This window comes from Epinephelus moara, chromosome 18 (genome assembly GCF_006386435.1).
Source record: "Epinephelus moara isolate mb chromosome 18, YSFRI_EMoa_1.0, whole genome shotgun sequence".
Classification (NCBI taxonomy): Eukaryota; Metazoa; Chordata; class Actinopteri; order Perciformes; family Serranidae; genus Epinephelus; species Epinephelus moara.
The window spans coordinates 36,684,834-36,708,764 of NC_065523.1; the positions used below are offsets into that span (position 1 = coordinate 36,684,834).

The 23,931-nt window shown below is 42.7% G+C and overlaps 2 protein-coding genes across 2 annotated transcripts in view; both read right to left on the reverse strand.

Moving 5' to 3' along the window:
• tspan34b (tetraspanin 34b) overlaps nt 1-10,297 on the reverse strand; it is a 12,300-nt gene extending 2,003 nt beyond the window's left edge. The window contains exons 1-7 of the mRNA XM_050069034.1: nt 10,025-10,297; nt 4,333-4,410; nt 1,349-1,564; nt 971-1,045; nt 754-861; nt 536-673; nt 354-446 (exon numbers count right to left, since the gene is read on the reverse strand). Of these exons, the coding sequence (XP_049924991.1) occupies nt 354-446; nt 536-673; nt 754-861; nt 971-1,045; nt 1,349-1,564; nt 4,333-4,389 (687 nt within the window). The 5' untranslated portion in view covers nt 4,390-4,410; nt 10,025-10,297. The remainder of the gene's footprint in view (nt 1-353; nt 447-535; nt 674-753; nt 862-970; nt 1,046-1,348; nt 1,565-4,332; nt 4,411-10,024) is intronic.
• A 2,785-nt stretch (nt 10,298-13,082) lies between these two features.
• The window catches only part of znf653 (zinc finger protein 653), a 17,794-nt gene continuing 6,945 nt past the window's right edge, over nt 13,083-23,931 (reverse strand). The window contains exons 6-10 of the mRNA XM_050068986.1: nt 20,977-21,061; nt 20,742-20,859; nt 20,551-20,665; nt 20,378-20,477; nt 13,083-16,892 (exon numbers count right to left, since the gene is read on the reverse strand). Of these exons, the coding sequence (XP_049924943.1) occupies nt 16,715-16,892; nt 20,378-20,477; nt 20,551-20,665; nt 20,742-20,859; nt 20,977-21,061 (596 nt within the window). The 3' untranslated portion in view covers nt 13,083-16,714. The remainder of the gene's footprint in view (nt 16,893-20,377; nt 20,478-20,550; nt 20,666-20,741; nt 20,860-20,976; nt 21,062-23,931) is intronic.

Sequence of the window (23,931 nt, forward strand, 5' to 3'; positions counted from 1 at the left end):
TAATGGAAATGTGCAGATAAATGTGTATAAAGAGTAAGTGCCTGGCGCACCATGTCTGCGTTACATAGCAACGGTGACAGTGGAGTCCTGAGGGAACTATTTTTGTTGGCGGAAGACAAATAAAATGCTTAAATTATCTATTTTGTCCTCATTTTTCAACATTTCTTAATCAGTCTTGCTTTTTTAACTGTTAAACTGCTGTGATTGTCTTTGGCACGAGGCCGCAGGCCGAGTGCCTACAACCGAATCACAGCCGTGACGATATACGAGTATAACATCACGAGCTCGAGTGTGATATTGCTTAAATCTAAAGCCGGCCCTGCAAATGAAAAAAACAAGAGATAAGGACATACCTCCAGGACTGCAATTCCCAGGGCCACCGCCACAATCCCCACAGTGTTGCTATCAATCAGCTGCTTGATCTTTGGGAAGCACCCAGTGATCGTCTGAGGAAAATAAAGAGTGGAGGTGAAAAGTTATTGATTCAAAATGGTTCTGGATCATGCACATGGATGTACTTCTTTAAAGTCCATACCGTGACGCTGTCAACCACCGTTTGATTACATGGGTCATCACTGCCTGGACAGCACTGTGGTGGGTACTTCTGGTTGTGGTCCACATAATATGGAGAGTTGACGAAGTCTGAAGAGTTGTAGAATCCACAGCATTTTAACTAATGTGGACACAAAGAGAGTCGATGTTACACAACGCACCAGTGAAACAGAACTATCACAGTCTGTTCAGCAGAATTACCGTGCTCATTGTAGTATTCCACAGTCCTGTGATGTCAGGATTTTTCCCGTAGTCCTTCTTGATGTTCTGAACTGCCGCCGTGCCAAACTTGGTGATCAGCTCATCTGCCTAAAATGAAAGAATACAGTAGCTTTTGCATCTGAGTCACAGAAGGCAGCGCCTGTCTTGATAATCCAGGCTACCAATATCGTCTATGTGGAAAAGTTCCTTTACTTACCAAGGGTCTGAACACCAAGATCACCACTGCTCCTGCAACCTCAGCTATGAAGACCAACAGGATTATGATGAAAAACTAGAAAAAGATCAGAATGTTAAACCTTTTGCTGAGAATGGAATTTTTTAAATCATCATTTCAAATAGGGAAAACTTGTTTAAAGAGGCTCTATGTGAAATTCAGAGCATATGGGTTGTCTCTCAACATGAAGGTGGGTGAGCTGGCAGCTAGCAGCTAACGTGCTAACTTCATAATTGGTGCTAAACAACAGCAACAGTGCTGACAGAACTAACAGTGTTAACCAGGGGGGAACTAGAGGACTGGTGCTACGCCATCTCGATATCAGCGGTGCAAAGTGGACAGCAACAGACAACAACCTACCAGCAGCAGCATACAGGTGCTCTCTCTGATGGCTCCACAGCAGCCCAGAAAGCCGATGATGAGCAGGAGTGCTCCTATTGCGATCAGCAGGTAGCCCACATTGAGCACCTGGCTGAGCTCTGGTGGTGCGTTTTCAATTTTCCCGATGAAGCTGAGGATGGAGCTGCTGTCCACCTTCACCCAGATCCCAACACCCAGGATGGCAGCACCCGCCAACTGAGGGAGAGAAGAAGAGACAAGGAGAGAGGAGAGGAGGGGAAAGTCCTAAAATTTAAAGGGGAATTCCACCAATTTCACATGTAAAGGTACATTTATTTGTCATGGGGAGTTCTACTCAGCCTGCGAATACAGATGTTTGGACGTTTACCAAGCATGGAGGGTTTAATGATTGATGAGTTGCATTGTGGGATTTGTAGGATCTAGTATTTCGAAGCTTGGCCATAGACAATACATATGACTTTGCATATAGCCTATGAGCTTGAAGCATATTAGGCAATAAAAATCAGGCCTCTGCTCGTTCAACTTCGACCACTCTTGTCTTTTAATCAGGGCTGTTAAGTGATTAAACAAATTGATCTAATTAAATACATGCTCTGTGATTAATTAATCTAAATTAATTGCAATTTTTGCTGTTAAAGTATTTAAGAAATGTCAAGTCAAGTTCTTGGAAGTTCTCCGATGGCACAAAAATTCCTTCCTGCAGAACCTGCAGAGAACAGTGCTCCTATCAACAGTTCCATCTGGGTATTTGTACATGTAAATGTTCTATTCACGGGGCCGAGCAGCGTCGTCTCGTCTGCCTCCATCATGTGACAAAGCCACTGTGGCCTTCAATGACAAACCAGGTCAAAGGGCACCGCGGAACAGGATTAATCAGCGTAAAGGTTTTTTTAATGCGTTATTCTTTATGTGTTTATAATCGAAATTAATGCGTTATTTTGATAGCCCTACTTTTAATCAGTCTCTCGCAAGTCCAATAACTTCATGGAAGTGCAATAATAAATTGCTTTTATTCACGCACTGGTCAGTTTTGAGATTTTGGATTATTTCGCTTCCATAACACACCTTTTTTAAACCTTGTCTCATTCCAACGTCGTTGAATAGCGGCGCTTGGCCAGTGACTTCTGCGTCACACTATGACTGAAAAACACCTTCCTTTCCTTGGCATGAGATGTGGCCAGTTCTGATACTAGTACTTCTAATACTACTAATTCAATGGTAACAAATGAATATATGTTGGTAAACTAACATATAACAAGCATTATAACAGTATGTGGTATGTTATTTTTCTTTTTCTTTTCCTGTTCTATACCATAAATTGACATCTCAACTGTTTGGTAGAGGCCTATATTTAAAACAGTGCGGGATGTGTTAAAAAAAACCAAAAAAAAAACCAAAACATTATTTTTGTTGTTATTGCCCAAAGGAAATAAGCAAAGAATATGCAAAGAAAATGTTTATCCATTACTTTTTTCTTAGTGTGGACATTAAAGGATAAAATAATGTTTCTCCACTGACTGCCAAGTAAAATGTCAGTAACAGATGAACAGCTGAATCTTTTGTACATTTTTATACTTAAACTCAAATGTCTCAAGACTCAAGTCTTGTAATCTTTGGAGAACGAGATAGTAGTGTGCTCGAGGACTGTCTTCATCATATGATACTGAGGAAAAAGCTCAGGTGCTCTTGAAGAAAAGGGTCAGCACATGGGAAGACAAAATGAACTTAAGGCACTCGTGTGTGGAGCAGGAACAGATACAGTTGAATTAAGTTAAAAAGACTTTATTTCAAAACTCTACCCTCTCTGGGTTGGGGGAGAGTTACTGTCTCAAGCAAGGAGTTCAAGTATCTCGGGGTCTTGTTCACGAGTGAGGGTAGAATGGAGCGTGAGATGGATCGGCAGGTCGGCGCGGCTTCTGCAGTGATGCGGGCGCTGTGCCGGTCCGTCGTGGTGAAGAGGGAGCTGAGCTGGAAGGCAAAGCTCTCAATTTACTGGTCCATTTACGTCCCAACCCTCACCTATGGTCATGAGCTCTGGGTAGTGACCGAAAGAATGAGATCACAGATACAAGCGGCTGAAATTAGTTTCCTCTGTAGGGTGTCTGGGCTCAGCCTTAGGGATAGGGGGAGGAGCTCGGACATCTGGAGGGAGCTCGGAGTAGAGCCGCTGCTCCTTCACGTTGAAAGGGGTCAGTTGAGGTGGTTCAACATCTGATCAGGATCCTCCTGGGCGCCTCCCGCTGGAGGTGTCCCGGGCACATCCCACTGGTAGGAGGCCCCGGGGCAGACCCAGAACACTCTGGAGGGATTATATATCTCATCTGGCCTGGGAACACCTCGGGGTCCTCCAGGAGGAGCTGGAAAGCGTTGCCGGGGAGAGGGACGTCTGGGGTGCTTTGCTCAGCCTGCTGCCCCTGTGACCTGGCTCCGGATAAGCGGATGAAAATGGATGGATGGAGAAACACTAAACCTTATTTTAGTTTTTTTTTTGTACGGATACAATTTAAGTAATCTTTTCTTCCTTAACATTTGTGGAGGTGTCACTTTCAACATGGCTTCTCATTGTAATCCATTGCTGTCACCCACCTGTGCTCACTTATTTATCAAGAATGGGTGACACCCCCTACCAAGCTTATAAAATGTTTGCTTGACTCCTGTCCACCCTGATGAAGACCTTAGAGCTGGAACCAGTCCGTGTTTTAATGTAAGCAGCCATGTTTTGAAATAAAGTCTTTTTAACTTAATTCAGATGCATCTGTTCCTGCTCCACACATGAGTGCCTGAAGTCCATTTTTTCTTCCCTTGGTCTTGTAATTGTTGAAAAATGCCCCACTGGCTCATTTCTGTGTCACAAAGTTAACATTTCCCTCCATTGTTCACACTGTAACCTACTCATGATGCACACAGAAGTAAAATGTCAAAGTGTTTTCTCTGTAAAACAGAATCATAGTTTGAAGTATTTCTTATGAAGCAGTAAAACTTACAAAGATGATGCCATTGAAGACAAACATCATGACTTTGAGGAATCCGAAGCATCCCATGTTCGCAGCAGAAAGTTCGACCTACAGAGGAAAAAAAAGACAGTGGTCAATCAACTCTGCAAATACTCTTCACTGTCAGCCTTCATGTTGTATTTACTCACATGAGTTTTGTACATGTAGATTCATATTTAAAGTGTTTACCCTTGTTATCCTTAGATATGTTGATTCATTCGCACACACACCACAGTCACGTGTGCGCAGCATTAGTCATCTTGATGATGTATTGCCCTAAGTGTCACAATATCATTATGTACCGCCAATTGGGTGACAAATTAACAGTGGGTCTGTGTTGTTTCCTCTGTGAGGTAGGAGGGGAAAACACCTGCCACCTTCCCAACTCCTCACCTTTTAACCTTCGACAGCTTAATAACTTATCTTTGTCAAACATTCAGAGTGCCCTGGGTCTTTGATTTCCATTTGAAGGACATTTATTGTACACATATCACCTTACAGGAAACTCAGGTGAGGGCTTTGCTTGGTTTAGATTTAACGGGAATATAGAGTTGAGGATTGAGGAAATGTGCGACGCTGTATTCACTGGAAAGCATTTGACTAAGCCCGTGTTATACAAAAGAGACAAGGAACCAAACTCAGTTACACCTGAGTGTGTACACTATAGACACGTCTCTCTATAACTTTCCCCCTTTTGAATTTAAATTTAGGACATTCTGTTTAAATACTGGAAAGTCATAAACTCATAGATATTATGACCAGAGTAATACAGACACAAATGCAGCATAATAAACAAACAAGGACTGCAGGGTGTGTATTTGCATAGAAAACTTTGTGGCGAGCCAGATGATCCACCACACCCAGTACTCGTTAGACTTCATGGTGCCTATGCAAAGGGCCAGTGGAGGTACATTACAACACAACAGCCAAGCTACCTTTGTATTGACTGACACATGCATACATGACACATCCTCTGTAGTGTTTTACAGCTGTGGCTCCAAGTACCAGGGGGTCCCCAGAAAACTGTGGAAACATTTATGTTCACGATCTAATTCACTATAGAGGTGAGTCCAATGTGAGTAAGAGTCATAGGAGTGAATGTTCTGATCATAGGTTTCACTTCCTTCACAGTTATCTCCTCAACTGTGGCTGACAAAAATAGAATTCTCCTCTTCATCGTATCTAACAACCAAAATCTTTTCAGATGGAGAACCCTGAAGCAAAATCTTATCAAATGAGGGTCTGTGGCATCACGTGTATTAATTTCGGTGTCCTTAAAGGCCCAGACACCAAACCAACTTCAGAGAACTTGCAGTGATGAAGGCCCCCGCTGCTGTGTAGACGGACGTCGCCGTGTCTCGGCCAAAGAGTTGCACATGAACACACCGCAAAAATTACAGCCTACGGCCAGCCAGGACGTACGTTTTGCACCAGCGTGAGATGGAATAATCCTCCACATCAGCAGATGGCGGTAGCCTGTATTTGTCATTCAAAAAGGGAAACTGGAACATAGTCTTGATGCTAGTTAGCCAGTTAGCACAGTTACCAGCACAATCCAGAGTTGAAAGAACAGAGCATGTTTACCGTGCAAGAATGAACAATAACACAAACCATCAAAAAACGTTTCTGCTAAAGCGCTCAGTGGATAAAAAAAAAATCTGACCTTATGTAACAAGTTTGTTTCGGTCTCTTGAAGTTAGCTGTTTGTTTACTTTCCTCACTTCCATTTCTCTTCTCATGCGCTGAGCTGGACTGCAAATCAGATTGATTACATTCGTGGGCTCCACGGTCGATGCTGATAAAACACGTAAAAAAAGCCAACGGGGGCTGACGAAGGCCAATGGTGTGGGACACACTGCACCGACTAGGGCGACAGACACTAACTGACAGCCCAACACTGAGCGATGGCCAATCATCGGCTTGCTGTGTCAGGGCCTTGACACAAAAAGGTTGAAAACCTATAGACTACATAAAATAATGGGCGTAGCCACCGTGATGTCACCCATTGGTTTGTGGACTCCAGTTTCAAAGTCTCAAGTTTGGCATTTCGGCCATCGCCATCTTGTTTTTGTGGAGACAGAAGTGACCATATTTGGACAAGAGTGGGAGTTGAGGAGAAGCAGGGGTGGGATCTGAGTACTGACTGTGGTGATGACTTGCCCAATCTCAGAACCCATCTGCTTCCATCTGTCAACACGATAAAGCCTCTGGGGACAAGGGACAATATTTCGGGCTGATCTGGTGCAGCCAGCATTTATCCCGGCCAAGACTTCCTCTTTCAAGCACAGGTCATTTCAGCTAATCTCTATAAACAGATGTCTGGATATGAATGCCAATCAATTAAAAAAAAAAGCATAAAGCAAAATCATCTTCGCACAATAGCTGATGGGTTTCAAGATTACATTTCAGGCAATGCATTTTGCCTCTCCAAGTGAAGTGTTTAAGATAGACTACTCAGACTACAGCATTTCTGACACCAAATTCTTGTCCCATAGTTGACAGACTCTGCGTACATATGCAGCTGGAGATTATAGACAGCCCATCACTTAAAGTGGCCACGCCTTTAATTGTGTGTAACTTTAAGACTTCATAACATTTAAACGGATGAGTTATATATAAAGATTCACCCAACAATTGTCATTAACAGAGAAATTATAACCTGGGGGACCATAAACTGTAAAAATAATGGACATAGCTTCCGTGATGTCATCCACTGGCTTGTGAACTTCTGTTTTGAAACCTTGAGTTTGTCATTTCATCCATCGCCATCTTAATTTTTCAGAGCCAGAAGTGACCATATTTGGGCGAGAGGCTGGCGCTGTGGAGGAGTGTGGGGTGGGTTTAACCAGTCTCTTCTTTTTTCAGTCATCAAATACCGCCACTTTGTCTGTGATTTCGGCATCAGACACTGACGCCAAAAGCCACCTTTCATGGCAGACTGATGCTCACCAGGAGGCATCAGATTGTGACGCAGCTGGACATGATATTCCGCGGTGTTATGACATGCAACTAGACAGCACGTCACGGCAGTATGATACACGAACTGGCAGTGTCAGTTGATAACACGGGCAGATGGCACTTGTCACAGCAGTATGATTCACCGCTTGAGGGCGTCAGTTTGAAACACTGCCGGGGACGACGTAATATAAGGAGCTGGACAGTCCCTATGGGCGGGAGGGAGGGGTGGTGGATGGATCCAACAAACCCTGGACTTTCATCCAAGAGCCCACTGTTTGCTTCCTGTATAACTGTTGAGCCAAACTATGATGTTTGTTTCTAACTATGTGCTTTTGTTGACATTGGTTGCAGCGTCCTGGAACGTCATCAGCCCTAGTGCCAGATTTTGCGTTGAAACCATATATTTTATAGTATCTTCACGTGATCAAATACAGATTTGACACACATTACCAATCATCTCTGCAAATCAGCGCATGACAAAAATACCAAATAAAATAAGAAATTATTCATTAAATAGAGTTTTTAAATAGTTGATTTATAGTTCATATAATTTCTGTAAAAATGAACATTTAATTTGTTTTAGATTTCTACCGATTATTTCACAAAAGAAAAAAAGAAACGTTGATGGAGATGGTTAAGCCTTCTCGAGGGCATGTAGCAGATAACAGCATTTATATTTTAACATGTATTCTTCTTTGAACACAGGCGTATTTCTGAGGTGGCAAGCTGAACCACTTGCAAGGGCCCCCACCCCAAGGGCCCCGGTGCAACCATACTGCCTGCACTGCTCATATTTAAGCCCCTGATGTCAACATAAAAGTCCACTTACAAAGCGGCAATACGTGACGACTTGGGATGTGAATACTTTGGTCTAAGTGAGGAGTCGAGGAGGGAACTGCCCATTGGTTCGACAGCCCATTGGTTCGACATCCCATTATTCCGACCATTGTTCGGAAGTCCATTCCGAAATCATCAGGATGCCCTGTGGTTAAGGTCTGGTTAGGTTTAGGCACAAAAACCACTTGGTTAGGGTCAGGAAAAGATCATGGTGTGGGTTAAAATGAAAAAGAAAGTGACAAACACACAAGCCGTGAGCCTGCTCCGCCTCAAGCCTTTCCCAGCTGACCCAGAGCTGGTCGCGACACACCATACGCCCGCCGCGAGCCGTTCAGCACCGCGGACAGTCGGACTAATGGGCTGTCGAACCAATGACATGGACCCGCCAAGGACACTATCTGCAGACAGCCTGTCACTCAAAGCGTCCCGCCCATTATCATTTACAGACCCAGTGTGATCGTATTATCTTCGCTTTTCCTCACGCCCTGTAGTTACATTTTTCTATTAGACATATTTTGATCGAGTACAGAGTAGCATTTGTGTGTACTGTACAAATTTGCCTTGATGACACCGATATAAAGTTATGGTTAAGTTTTGCATAACTTTAGGCCTTAATAAAATGTAAATAAGTGAGTTATATAAAAATTCACCCCTGTACAGCTGTCATGAACAGGGAGATCAACTACAGAGACCGAAACCGCTTTTTGTATGCGGCTGTAAACATGTTAATTCCGGCTATAATAACATGGGGGTCTATGAGGATTGTCTCACTCTTGGAACCAGCCTCAAGTGGCCATTAGAGGAACTGCAGTTTTTGGCACTTCAGTGTTGGCTTCATTTTTTCAGCACTGATGTTGCTGCCTGGCTCACACAGAAACATAACATTCATCTGTCTTCATCATCTTGACTCATCAAACACAGGCACACACACATCACTCACACCCTATCTCCAAATCTCCTCCTCCCGCCCCCATTTTACAACCCCTACTGTTCTAGAGTCCTTTCAAGATTGTCACTTCCAAATGTGTGTATGTGTGTGTGTGTGTGTGTGTGTGTGTGTGTGTGTGTGTGTGTGTGTGTGTGCGCCCCCCACATGGGATACAGTGCCCTTTGTCTGGTGTAACAAAACAAATTGTTTTCCCAAACAACAATGACTGAGCAGAACCCTCTTGTGGCAACGGGCTGCTTTCTCAGAATCGGGATCTCCCTCGTGGCCTCGCCTCACTATCATTTGATCCTTACCTTCTCTATTACAGGATTTACAGTGATTTACATACTACACCTTGTGTAAACATATCCTCGGACATACATCTCAAATAACCAAAAACAGGAAATGGCTTGTGTGTTCTTTCAGCCGGTCCCTGCTGTTGAATAAAGCTGCTCGTCGTCAAGTTAATCATACATCCAGGGGCCAGGATGCACTCACAGAATGAGCTGTTGCCTTGACTCCCCAAACTCCCACAATCACCTCTGAGCTTTCCCGACTTCCTCATGGTCAGCAGTTGCACTCTGACACCAAGGAGTCGGTCTGGTGATGTATTAACAAGCTGGAGTCACATGAAAATCTCAAAAGGTCCCAGTGAAAAAATAAGTAGTGCTCACTTTCAATGGGGAGAGGCTCTTGTTTGGAGGTACCTGGTCTGTATTCTTTGGGCTTAGATCAACAAAACCTCTGAGTTTGTCTCTGACTGACTGACTTCCATCAAAAACACGGCCAAATCTCAAAGGACGCCATTGAGCGGAATAATTGCAGGCAGGTCTCAGGAGACAAAGGATCATTGTTGGATGGATCCCTCCCTGTGTTGGTACGGCACTTGAAAAATACCCAAAAGACCTAAAACTCTCACAGAGAAGCTCCAACACAACTTGAAATCAAAGTCAAAGTTACCTTTCACAGCAGATATCCGAGGACGTCCTCTGAGGCTGGCTCTCTCTGTCAGGAGTCTCTACCTTCACTGTGGTGATGGAGGCTGTTGCTGTGGGAGCAGACTGACTGTGAGATAACAGGAGCACAGCAGTGTATTATTCTTCTGTCCTCTGAAAATCACCCACAATATACTCTCTGTCTCCACTTCCTGTGTGGCTCTGTCGCTCCGGTGGATATGAGAGAGCCTCTGAGTGACTTTTTCAGCTTTCTGCTTTTATTTTAAGGCTGTTGGCTGGTTAAGTACTGGAGAGGGAGAGGGAGAGGGAGAGGGAGAGGGAGGCAGGTGGGCGTGTCCAAAGCAGCCGAGTAATAGCACACATCACCATGGAGTCAGGCTGGTCTCCTGTGAGGGAGGAAGGGGAAGAGAGATCACCTGTTTGTATTCACACCAGCCTTTTAACACACCTATGTACCTTTGAGGTGTTAATTTTAACACAGTTTGTACGTATGACAAACGTTGCGTGCATTAATGACAGAAACCATTTGTAATCAGTAACTAAAGGCTGACCTAATCCTTTTCTGGAACAAAAAAGTTGTATATAAATAACTGATTATATTTCCCTCCACACACTGAAACAGCTCTTATCAGAGTAAACAGTGACTTTAAAATCAACAGTGATTCAAAAAGAATTCCCATTGTAGTTTCACTTAACCTCTGTGCTGCCTTTGACATGGCTGAGCGAGTTTTTATATATTTCCATTAGTAGTTTGAAAAGTAGCAGTAGCTAAAAAGTACACTTGTTGTTTCTGAAAACATGTGAGATGAGAAATAGGCAACAGAGTAATAGTATCTTGATTCATATTTGATGAGCGCTGCCTAGTTTGACAGTTTGACCACAGTGCAGTGTCTAACGTACTGTTGTGTAGACTTAGTGTCAGTTTACTCAAATACGACAACAGTTATTTTCTATAAAAGTTGCCAACTATTGCTTTCATAGTTTGGCTTTCAATTAAATTTCTGACCTGCTGTCAGATATGTCAGAAATACCCCACCTGACTGGATTGTTGTCCAACTGTGTGTAGTTTGTGTCTGGATGTGGGGTGTGCAACCCAATCGCAAGAAAATATGTTGGCATTGTACAGTTCTGCAAACCATGGATATGTTATATTTATATGTTATTAAGTTGAGGATACGTTGAAACTTTTTGATTCTGTGCATTTCAACAACGCTGTGGTTAGGTTAAGACACAAAAACTACTTGGCTATAGTTACGAACAGATCATGTTTGGGCTTGAAAAACTATCCCAGCTTGAAATGCAGTGATATCTTGGTGAAAAAGCAACAAAAAACAAAACAAAAAAACCCCAAACAAACACAACCGCATTTCATGGCACTATCCTGGCTCAACATGCAGTGATATCTTGGTAAATAAAAACCTTTTTGTGGCACTATCCTGTCAGAAAACATAGCAATGCCTCAGCAAAAAAAAAGACAATTTTTCACAGCTTCCCAGCTTGAAATGCAGTGATGTCTTGGTAAAAGCAAAAAAAACAACAACACTTTTTTCTTTGCTAAAACACAGCAATGTCTCTGCAAAAAACAGACCGCTTTCATGGCACTATACCGGCGGAAACGCAGCAAAAAACAACCATTTTTGAAGGCAACCTGGCTTGAAATGTGGAGATGTCTTGGTAAAACAAAAACTGCTTTTTGTTGCACTATTCCATCAGGAGATGCAGTGATGTCTCAGTAAAAAACAACCTCTTTCGGTGGCACTATCCTGACTAAAAACGCAGTGATATCTTGGTAAATAAAAAGCTTTTTGTGGCAGTATCCTGGCAGGAAACATAGCGATACCTCAGTAAAAACAAATCTCAACTTTTCACGGCATCCCAGCTTGAAATGCAGTGATGTCCTGGTAAAAGAAAAAAACAACACTTTTTTTGCACTATCTTTGCTAAAAACAGCAATGTCTCTGCAAAAAAGACTGCTTTCATGGCACTATACCGGCGGAAACACAGCAAAAAACAACAGTTATTGAAGGCAACCCGGCTTGAAATGTGGAGATGTCTTGGTAAAACAAAAACTGCTTTTTGTTGCACTATTGTGTCAGGGAACGCAGGGATGTCTCAGTAAAAACCTCTTTTGGTGGCACTATCCTGACTAAAAATGCAGTGATATCTTGGTAAATGTCTCAGCAATAAAAAAGACCGCTTTTTATAGCACTGTACTGGCAGCGATGTCTCTGTAAAAAAACACCCACTTTTGGCGTTACTCTCCCCTCTCAAAACACAGTGATTACTCCGTGAAAAAACTGCTTTTCAACAAGTTGCTGAAACACAACCATTTTCTTATTTGTTGGTCTCAAATGGTGGTCTGCAGTTTGGCAGGCATCTCTTCTAGATGTCACAGCATCCACTATTACCTCCTCCTCTGAATGCCAGTCAGCTCACATACTGTGTCACTTCAGAAACATTGATATGATGCATACGACACGAACAAACAACATATTCATAGTTTGCAGAAACATACCAACATTGTCTTACATGTTTGGGCTCTATTTCTTTTGCCTTTAAATGCATGTTTATACATGTTGCTGTATGCATTTACCTGTAATGAAATGCCAGTTTAAATGTGACTGTAATACCCGAAACAGTGACTTCACTCCCCACCATCAGAGAGCTGTCAGGTGGAGTCTCCACCACCAGGTTTCTTCAGTGAGTGCTCCTCAGACTTTGGCCTCATATTTCTCACATTGTACAGTGTGACATTTGCTTTGTCTGAACTTCACAGTCCTTCAAAGCAGAGATAAAAGAACGCACAGAGAGTGACAGGTGGAAATTACTAACTCAACTGCTAAAGAAGGGAGGATAGATGATTTACAGCAGAAGAATGCTGATGATCAATCACAGCATGTTGATGGCGTCATGACACTTTTGAGTAGCTGATAAAAAATAGATTTGAAATGGGCCTAAACTGTGTGAAGCAAATGAATAAATAACAATACATTTTGACATGTTCGAATAAATTATCAAAATCCATTTTGTATTTATAAATATTTTACTCTTCAAATCCAAAATGTAACCCCTAATCACGACTTATCTTTGCTCTCTTACGACTAAACTTGTCCCCCCGTGCTAAACCTCTTATCAACACAAACATCCAGAAACCATTTGCATGTCCAACGTTCAGCTGACTGAAAGGGTCCAGTATGTGTCATTCTATGACGAGGTGTCATTAACACTTATGCTTTTCATGCCTTTTCTTACTATTTATGCACACCCACACTTTGTCACAAACACACATCCTTGAGTGCGTTATGCAAGAGGTAAGAACATGCTGCATGTTATTAACCATGTGTGTCAAACAAATGTCTTTCAGAAAAAAAAGATAAAACACAAACACGTCATATTCACATATTTTAGTGATTCGTCATCGGTTAAAAAAACCAACATAAGAGACAAAAAGTGCATTTTCTTAGAAACTAAACACAGACGGAACACGAGGAGGGAACAAGAGGACTGAGGTGAATTTTTCCTGAGAAACTGTCACATTAAACTCACAGGGTTTCTCATCAGAGCCTGTGAGTCAGGACACTGGGATGGTGAAAACAGATAATGTAAGATAAAGACTGCTGTCCTGGCCCACACAACAGATGCTCAGTGCTCAATGACTGAAATGGACGAACCCACATTTGTGTCCGTCTGAGCGGTGCGGTGCAAAAACACAACGCTCAAACCTCAATGATGTCACAGCCTTAAATTCAAGTATATCTAATACACATATGTAGTTACTATTTACCTACTACACTGGTGTGTCATCAAGAAACGTTCTTGGTGTATTAATAGACTGAGCCATCATATTTAAATCATACTTCATCTTTAAAGGTATACCATGCAGGAACTGTTACTGTTTGTGAACAGTATTACCAACTGCAGATTCACTCTCAATTTGGAATGTGCTTTGTCTGCTTTGCATGTCGCCTCTCTATATTTGCATTTTTTGGCACTGTGTGCGCAATTGACCCTTCGCTAAGCCCCGCCACTTTGTCATGGTCCAACATGCTGTCAGAGTAAACATGGCACAACATTTAGCTCCAAATCCACAACACCAGCCTGAAAATGAAGGAAATGTGACACAATGCAGCACAGCTGTGTTGTTGTCGGACCCTGGTCTGAGCCGGCTCGATGCTCTGCTATGATTGGCCAGTCTGCATCCAGGGGCGGGATTAGCGAAGGGTCAATTTTCGTAGCTTCATCTTGGATGTGTGCTGCTTACAGTGTGGCACCTTGTCTCTACCTTTTTATGAAGTCCTGACCTCACCTGAACACTTTGCCATCAAACGTCCCAAACACAGCAAAATATGACGGAAATGATAAAATACAGGCAGAGGGCAGAATCTCTGCAAATAAACACACCAGCACACACTTCTCACTGATCATAAGTAATGAATGAGAGGGATTACTTTTGTATGAGTCCTGCATAGTACACCCTTAACAGTCCATACCAGTGTTTTGCATGTTTTAATCCAGTTATTAAAAATTATTTGCCCTTTAAATCACTGCAGACAGTGTCCTGTAGGCCGACAAAAACATTTCCTTTAATGGAAAATATTTCCTATGTTTCTATCTTAAAGGAGCAGTGTGTGAGATTTAGGGGAATTATAGTGGCGTCTAGCAGTGAGGAGTGCAGACTGCAACCAGCTCAAACTTCTCCTGGTTAGAATTCCTTCAGTGTTCATTGTTCAGGAGGTTTTCACTGGGAGCAGAATTATCCACAGAGGTCTCTTCTTCTCCAAAACAGACCGACCAGGTGACTTAAAAAATGTGAATGGACCTATCTGGAGCCAGTGTTTGGTTTGTCCGTTCTGGCGGAGGAGCAGCTCTGCGTAGATTAACGGCTCATTCTAAGGTAACAAAAACACAATGTTTCTTACTTTAATGTGATAATACACTAAAGAAAACATACTAATTATGATATTGTCCATTTCTGCCAATATATCCCCCTAAATCCTACACACTGGACCTTTCATTGACCGTTTGCTAAGCCCCTGCTCACTTGAAATTCTTTTGGAAATAACGGTTTGTTTGTTTCAGACAGAAGTGGACAAAAGCAGCTTTTTATTTTCAGCTGACGACCGTCAGCCTTGCTGGCTGATATAACAGCCGCTGCTGAAAATGATCATTTCTTGTAGCTAACAAAGCTAACGTTAGTATCATGAGTTGGTTGAAAATGCTGTCTCAGGACGACTTTTTAATGTTTGAAACTGAGCCAGTAATAGGCTCTTTAAACCAACATTGTCAGATATTGTCGAGGGCCAGCTTCACAAATAGCAAAAGAATTAAGGGATATGGATGTTTGAAATACAGATTGAATGGTAACAATTGGTTTAGTCACTGTGGAGATATCAGTGTCTTAAGTCAAGAAAACTGTCTTGCCCCCAAAGAGTACAACATCAATAAGGCTACAAACTAGGGCTGCCCCCTAATGGTCGACCGAACGTTAGTCGACCAGAAACGTCATTAATCGGAAAGATTTCAGTGGTCGTTTAGTTGCAGAAAAAAAAAGTGAATCTCTATCAGGAGCTGCACCTTGTCAAAATAAATCCAAACCTATATGAATGGACCATGTGTGACTTTACTTTGAAAGGACAGATACAGGAAGTGTCCTCTTCAGGTTAATCTCCAGGGCTGGTACCTGCGGTTATTCCACAGGCTAGTTAATAACATGTCGGGCAGGAAATCCAAAGTGTGGGATCATTTTGAGAAGGTGAAGGACGAACCCAAGGTGATATGTAAACTCATCTTCATTGGTCGACTACAAACATGACGTATCATCTGAAACATGGAAGTAGCTACATGCCCATTAGCCCACAGCGTCATTAACAGGCGGCTCGCTCAGTGTGTGACGTGCACTTGGAGATAAAATATAGGCCTATATTAATGAAGGTTCATTAGTACGGTTTGTATTTCTCTGTAATGTAGCACAGTGTTAACAATGTTACTGATATTATTCTTTCTCACACCTTCAACTCAAACCACCAAAATATTACTAACTCTACCTTTAACATTAGCAACTTAGCTAACACTCTCAGATGAGCAAGACAGTGGTTAGATTTATGCTTTAATTGTATTTGTATTTTCAATGAGTAGATTTTACTTTTAAAGGAAGTAATGACGAGTTAGTGTTGTAGGGAGTAAGCCAGTTGGCCATGCTAATGTTTGCAGCTTACGTTAGAGCCGATAAACACTCAGTTTGATCCATTCCTTTCACACTTTTGCTCTGGTGATTTTGTAAATCAGTCAGAATCCTTATATACTTCATATATCTCTCTAGCTGCAGCCATGCCCACCTCTGCTGTGCATAGTTATGGTAGTTAAGCTACGAGCTGTTTGGGGCGGGGGCTTTAGCAAACAGTCAATTAACCATTTTTAATAAACTGTTAATCAAGCTTTTTTCCTGACTCTACCAAATACGTTCAAACCCCATGTTTGGGCCCTGAACTCTGAAACAGCCTGTGTCCTGCACAGCTGTTAGACCGGCCCGCTGCGTCCACCGCTTGTGTGCTCACAGGTGACGCTCACACCATCCTGGACGTGAGGTCAGACAAACGCAGCAAAGGAAAGTCAGTCTCTTCACTGGAAGTCTTCCTCTGGTTTCCGAGGGCCGACCTGTGCGTGTTAAACTCCAATCACCTGGTGTCTGAGCGCCTCAGGTTGCCTGTTTGTCCGGGTGGCTCTTTAGCTTGTGGAATTTAACACTGTCCAGCTTCTCGAACCTCTTCTCACAGAACTCACAGGTGAAGTTGTAGTGGGCCTCCGGAGTGTGCTTCTTCATGTGCCAGTTCAGGGACGCACGCTGGCGACACTGGTAGCCACAGATTTCACATCTGACAGATGATGTGGGTGAGAAGAGGAGGAGGAGGGAGAAGGAGAGAAAAGAGAGGAGTGACAATCATGTAGATGATTATGGACTGTGTTCTATTTATGATTTTATTATCTTCCAGATTCCAGAGTCCAGTAAACCTACATTTTCAGATTAATCCCAAAATGTCACAGTATCACCTGCTTAGAAGGGATGTCACAAGAACAGATACTTCCGTACCAACTCAATGTCATATTCCTGAAAACATGACAGAACTCTTTCTTCTCCTGACGAGGCGCCACAAACGCCTACAAGTGTTCTAGTCTGGGGTTAAACGCCAAAGAAAGAAGAAGAACGCCTACCAGCACGAAGAACAACCAAGCCACCAGGAAGAGCGCCAAGCCTGAAGCCAGTTTTACATAGTGGCTAAAAGTGGAATTACATCGTCCGGGTCTGTCACATGATGCCACTGGGCCCAAAAGGACTTTTCCCCATACACTTACATTGTGACAGAGATGTCTGTGAATCAGTGATTACATTTTTTTGAGCTTCACAACCCCTGTGAAAGGATTGTTTTTACTATCAGGATTTGATCCACTCGGTCTGTTAACACTTGGAAAGTCTTGAAGAGCTGTACAATTAAATTATTTTAACCCTATTTAAGTTAGCAAAGTGCTAAACCGGGAATTAGCCAGCAGAAGTTAGCTGCTTGGTCGCACTCAGCCACCTAGCACGCTTTTTTATGGGCCCCGTACACATATTTTATAATTCTGCGTTGAATCGACGCCGTAGCTACGGTGTAGGCTCCACGTCGACGTAGAGCCTACGATAGCGACAGACAGGAGGTCTGCGTCACCGCAATGCGTAGTTACATTTCTGGGGAGGTGCACGTCCCCAGAATTGTAATTACGCGTTGCGGTGACGCAGACCTCCTGTCTGTCTCTGTATAATGACACCATTTCCCTCAGTGGAAACAAAGCTTTGATTTACTTTAATTTCACAGATAAGAAACAATAAATTGTGAAGACAATAAATCCTCCACAAAAATAGCATTTTAAGTCTTGTTTGTGATTTATCCTTCAGGGATTTATACTTCGGGATTTATCCAGGTTTCACATGAGAAGAGGGAAAGATCGCCGGCCACTAGGCTAAACAATACAATGTAAAATGCCATAGGCTTGTGCTAATAACGTTAGCATGTTGTCAGGGCTGCCAACTCTCACGCATTGGCCGTGAGACACACACATTTGATTGGCTTCACACGCTCTCACGCCACACCCCCGATTTCTCACGCTGAAGTGTCCGTCTGAGCCAAAACAAAAAAAGTCCCTGTTTCAATGCGCAATGCACCTCCCGACCACTACATTGGATGTTGGTGGCGCTGTGGCCCAATTGACACCGGGATTGCACTCAGAATAAGAAGGAAAAGGAGAAGAAGAAGGAGAAGAAGATTGATTTCCCCCGCTCTTTTCAGGTATGTATGTTAAGTGTTTGTGCTCTTAAACTTTAAGTAACGTTTGCATATTTGTTTTTTGTGTGTTGTGAGATCATTTAAAGGCATTTCAAGAGCTTTGTACATATTATTTTGAGGTTTCAATGCAGCTGTAAAAGTATACTGTAGGTTGATGCCTAATTACTTTTGTCTGTTTTATCTATACAAAACCATTCCTCTATGCTGCTTTATAATTGTATATTAATTACTGTATATATAGTAGTATATACAAATTAGAATAATTTGTTATGTATGTATAAAGCATCATATACAGTAGGTGTGTACATTTTGTTTTAGACAAAATTAATTATCAACCTTTACTCATCTTTCAAAGGAATGTGAGATTTTTTTCCCACTGTGTTCTTGGTTCATTCTTCATAGGTGACAGGGTTAAGTCTGTTCATGAGGCTTGCCACCATTGCAAAGCTGGTCCTGGTGTTACCCCACTCCAATGCAGATGCAGAGAGAGAGACTAAAACCTAGAACAGCCTGGCTCTGGATGGAACCCTGTCATCAATAATGACAATAAAGATGGCTGGCCTGGAGTCCTGCTTCACGTGGGAGCCCTCCCCAAAAATCATCAAGGCCTCAAAAAAGGCCACAAGCAAGTACAAGAAAGCACACAGATCTTAAGGACTTTGACAGTAGCCTCCCTATTTTGGGAATTGTTTGTATAAATGGTTAAACTTTAATTTATTTATTTATTTTAAATTTATTAAATGTTTCTTGCATGATGTTGCATATGTGTTTACTATTTGATGACTTTATTTTTATACAGAATCCCAAAGTAAACATGCACAAGTTTGAGCCATGCTGTGTCTTGTGTCTTACTGTTGGGTCAATTGGTTCAGTTGGTACACTCTGAGTTAGGCTAGTACATTGAGAACAACTGATGTATGGAAAATGGTATATTTAAAAACAAACAAACAAAACGTTTTTGCTGTATGGTAATGACGCTGAATGGGCCATACAAAAAGTTGCAGTGTATGTGGCAAAATTTCGGTTGGCCCCACCAAATCTCACTCCAAGGTTTTTGAAAAGTTGGCAGCCCTGTGTTGTATTTGTTTGGAAAACGTGTTTAGTATAAGACAGTTGTTTTGTCAGTGAACCTTGTGAGCTGTAATGAAGCCAAACTGTGTAACGTTACCTTTGTTAAATGTTGCTGTTGTCCCTGGCTTCATATGAGAAGAGGAAAAGTCTGCTAGCTGCTAGGCTAATTTATAGAATGTAAAATGCCATAGGCTTGTGCTAATAACGTTAGCATGTTGTATTTGTGGGGAAAATGTGTCCAGATAAAGACAAGTGTTTGTCTGTGAATGCTGCGAGTTATAGTGAAGCTGATTTGTGTACTTGTGTTTGAAACTGTCTCTATTAAGCCATGTTTAATGTGTGTTTAATGTGTGTTTTGAATCAACTAAACTTTACAGCACTTAACAGAAACTTCCGCCGCCGACTAGTGTTCTGGAGGTGTAACTGCAGAGTGACACAGACACACCACCACAGAAGTAAAAATGCTCCCAACGGCAAAGGCGACGTGCGTAGGGTCTACGCACAACCATAAATCCCCTTTACCTTTTATAGGAGTGACTGGGCTATGGCGTAGGGTACGGCGTCAATACGGCACAGACATATAAATCCTGCATTACATGTACAAGTGCTGACCAATAACAACAATGGAGGAGAAATATGTAAATATACTGTAGGCTCCATATTAATATATGTTTTCTTGCCCATAAAATCTCAAAACTCACACAGACAGGTCCTTTGTGTCCGAGGCAGATCATCAGAGATTATAATAAAAACTGAATTTAAATGGTTTTAATAAAGGAGTTTATGTTTATGCATGTGGAATTTATTGTTTTGTTTTTGTTTTTTACCGTGGCATCAAATTAGGTATCAAGAGTCGGGGAATTTCGCTGGTATTGGTATCAACCACTAAATTTCTGATATCGTGACACGCCTACTGCTCAGAGGAAAATGTGAAAAGATAAAATGTGTTTTCAGCTGTAGTAACTTACTGCAGTGGAGTTTCTCCCGTGTGTGTTCGCCTGTGAACCTCCAGGTGATTCTTACGCTTAAACGATTTTCCGCACGTCTCACAGATGAAATCTCTGACCCCTGTAAAAAGACTAAGTTACATTTGGAGGTTTATGAAAATGAGATTCTGACATGTGCGTCTTTGTGAGCCCACCTGAATGAATGATCATATGGCGATGCAGGTGGTTGGACAGGTAGAACTTTTTCCCGCAGCCTGGATGGGGGCAAACCTTCGTCCTCCCTTTCCTGTGAACCAGGTTGACGTGATTCTGCAGAGAGAGGGAAGTGAACCAAAGAGCGAAACAAACTGAAGCTGAAATGTAAAGTATGAATGAAGAGTTTTACCTGGAAGCTGCTGATGGCGACATAGACTTGACTGCAGCCCTCGTAGGGACAGTGGAACATCTTGAGCATCCCGTCTGCCTCGATGACTGGGCCTCGCCGGTTCCTCTTTGACCTGACGCTGCAACAACAGACAGGACAGTAACTGGAGTTGGACTGCCATCTCTGCTGAGCTACTAGACTTGTCTGAATGTCACCTGCTCTTAAATTCACCATGTAGAGTATGTGGACCACTCACCTGCTGAGACCTCGCTGCAGCTCTCTGTCACTACTCAGCTCCAAAGCATCAACAGCGGGCTGCAGCAGCTGCTTGTCGCTCAAACCTGCACAGAAATGGTTCAAAACTGATCACACAATGAGTCATGTGAGTATTAGCTGAATCAAAATATTCACCCTCCCGAGCTGAGGACTGGGGACTCAAGGACGTTTAGCCATGTGCAGACGGTGCGGCGAGTAGGCTGTGTCTGCACACCATTTGACAGTTACGTAATGGCTACGGGCCGGGAAAGCTGTTTAAAGAGGGTGTAATCTATCAGCTAGCAGCGGCAACCACATAATTGTCAGCTGGGAAAACAAATAACAATGTCGGCCTACAGGGCGAAAGCCATGGTAGTCTTCCTAGTTTACAAATATTTGCCAGCATGGACGGCAAAATGCACGGGGATAGGGATGGTCATGGTGACGTAAATGTGTTAAGCAGAGCACCAGCGCACTGAAATGGAGCGGACCCACTATGAGCACCATCGTGCAACTTGTCAATCACAGGGAGCCACACCCTGAAGCATACCTGTGTTTTATTGTATATTTCACTCTGAATGGGACCATAGTTTTCAAACTGAACATCGTGCAGATCGAGACCATAAACTCATTAAGTAAAAGTTACTTAGGGTAATAAAGCAGTCCCTCAAGGATGTTGTGATCGTATCAATTAACACAAAATCAGCCAGTCCCTGTGAAGTCTGCATGACCTTGCAATTTGACCATTTAAAACGGGTAAAATCTCATTTCACGTTGGAACTGCTTGCAGCGCACTGATCAGCTCAGTCCCTCTCTCTCCCTCAATTCAATTTCACATATCACAAGTTGCCTCAGAGGGATCTTGGTGTAAGATCAACAGCTCGATGTCAGATGTCAACTACTGCTGCAAGGTTTCAGCCCGAGTGGCAAAATATGACGAGCATGGATGACATCACACTGTGCTGTGTTAGCTCATGCTAACCAGGCAGCGAGCAGGAGGACGGCAACTCATGAAGACAGTCCTTTGGCGCTGCATACCAACAGCTTGCAAAATCCTGGAGGGACTAATAAATCAAGTGAGTAGTAGGGTCATCTTCTCATAGACTTCGGCCCAATCCCAATACCCCTCCTTGTCCACTACCCCTAGCTCTTGCCCACTACCCCTTGGCCCTCGAAATGAAGCAACGAGGGGTAGGGGTTGAAATCTTTCCCTAGGAATTGGGACACCACTCACTACGTCACCGCGTTGGTTACGTTTACACATATGTCACTATTTTAAACAGGAAGCTGCGAGCCATCTACATTTCCAACCGGCATCTACAGTGGAGTCTCATTCATCCTACCAGTCACGTTTGCTGCATTCATCATGCTTCGTTTGATGAATGACAGACGACAGGGGACTTCTGCTAGCTAGCTAGCTAACCAGCTAACATTACGAGGCAGCATAGTTATACTAGCCTGCGTGTTATCGTAATGTGAAAAATCCAACAATTTTGCAGATCAGGACAGATGACAGACGCCAGATAGTGCGAGCTAGCTAGTTAGCTAACAAACAACCTGACGAAGGTAACGTTAGCTATGTATGAACGTTTTTTCCCTGTCTCTTGCTCGGTGGTAGCCATGGCGACGTCTACCCCTCGCTGGCAAGTCAGCATCTGAAATCCCTCGCTCCGTAGGGCTAGTTACTCATTACCCCTCATTATGCCCCCTACCCCTACACGCAAAAAGGAACTGGGGCACCACTACCCCTCGCGGGAATGCGCAAATGTAGGGGTAGGGCTAAGGGGGGGGTATTGGGACGGGCCCTTCGACATAATCAGACTTCTTTTAGAAACCAGTGGAGCCGCCTCCTACTGGAAATTAGAAAGAATGCAGGTTTAAGGCACTTACGCATCGGCTTTGCTTTTCAGACCAGAAGATAAACCCCTGCTTTTATCATACTAGTTAAGTCTGTAAGGGAGCCAAGAGGGAGCCAGTTCATAACTCTATGCACACTCGTGATGATATGACACATGCTGGTTCTAATTATGTTCAGGAAAGGATATGGAACATATGGCAACTGGTAATTTATAGCATCAGACTTTGATTGTTTATAAAGGAGTGTCTTTGACTCCTAAACATATCTTTTGATTTCATCCACATTATACAGCTTACAGAGCCAACAAGATGCATATTACATAAAATTATGGATTTCTACAGACTCTTTAAAAACTTTAACTTTGTGGTTCACCTACAAAATGTTGCTGAAGCAGATGCACAGCTCAAAGCAGCTCCGCACACATTTTGTGGCATGGCTGTGGGGTCATTTGGATTGACGTAGAGCTTGTTGATGCCAACTTTGACTTTAACGTCAGGGTGCAGAACACACACAATATGCTGGTTATACTCTTATCACTGCTGAGATCAAATGTTAGGACATTTGCTTAAAAAAAACACACAGCTATTCATCTCCATGTACTCGTACGTGACTCTTCCATAATGGTAAGCAAATGAATGATCATGTTTCATGTCTGAAAAGGAGTAGGAGGAAGTGAATACCTAAAATATTATCTAACTAGTCCATAACCATTGAGTGCACAGTTGCCCACGTACAGTTTCACATGGTGTGTGTTTGGGATACAGGTCATAGGAAATTGCAGATTTAATAGTCAACTGAACCCATTAAGAAGAGCAATGTATTCAGACAGAGTGTTTGTGAATTTGATAGTACGATTGCTGGGCTACAGCTGACGTCCGTTTGAGGTGGATACATATATTAACGCGCGTGCGCAGTAACTCGTGGAGTGAATGCATACAATTCAATTAAAAGCAACTTTGTAAAAGAATATACTAATAGTGTAATTTTTGGAAAAAGTAACGTCACCTTCTACCTATGCCAGTTCTCAATGCCTATGTGCAGTTTCACATAGATTGACCACGTCAGTGAGTAGAAAAACGTGGGACAGACAGAATGACT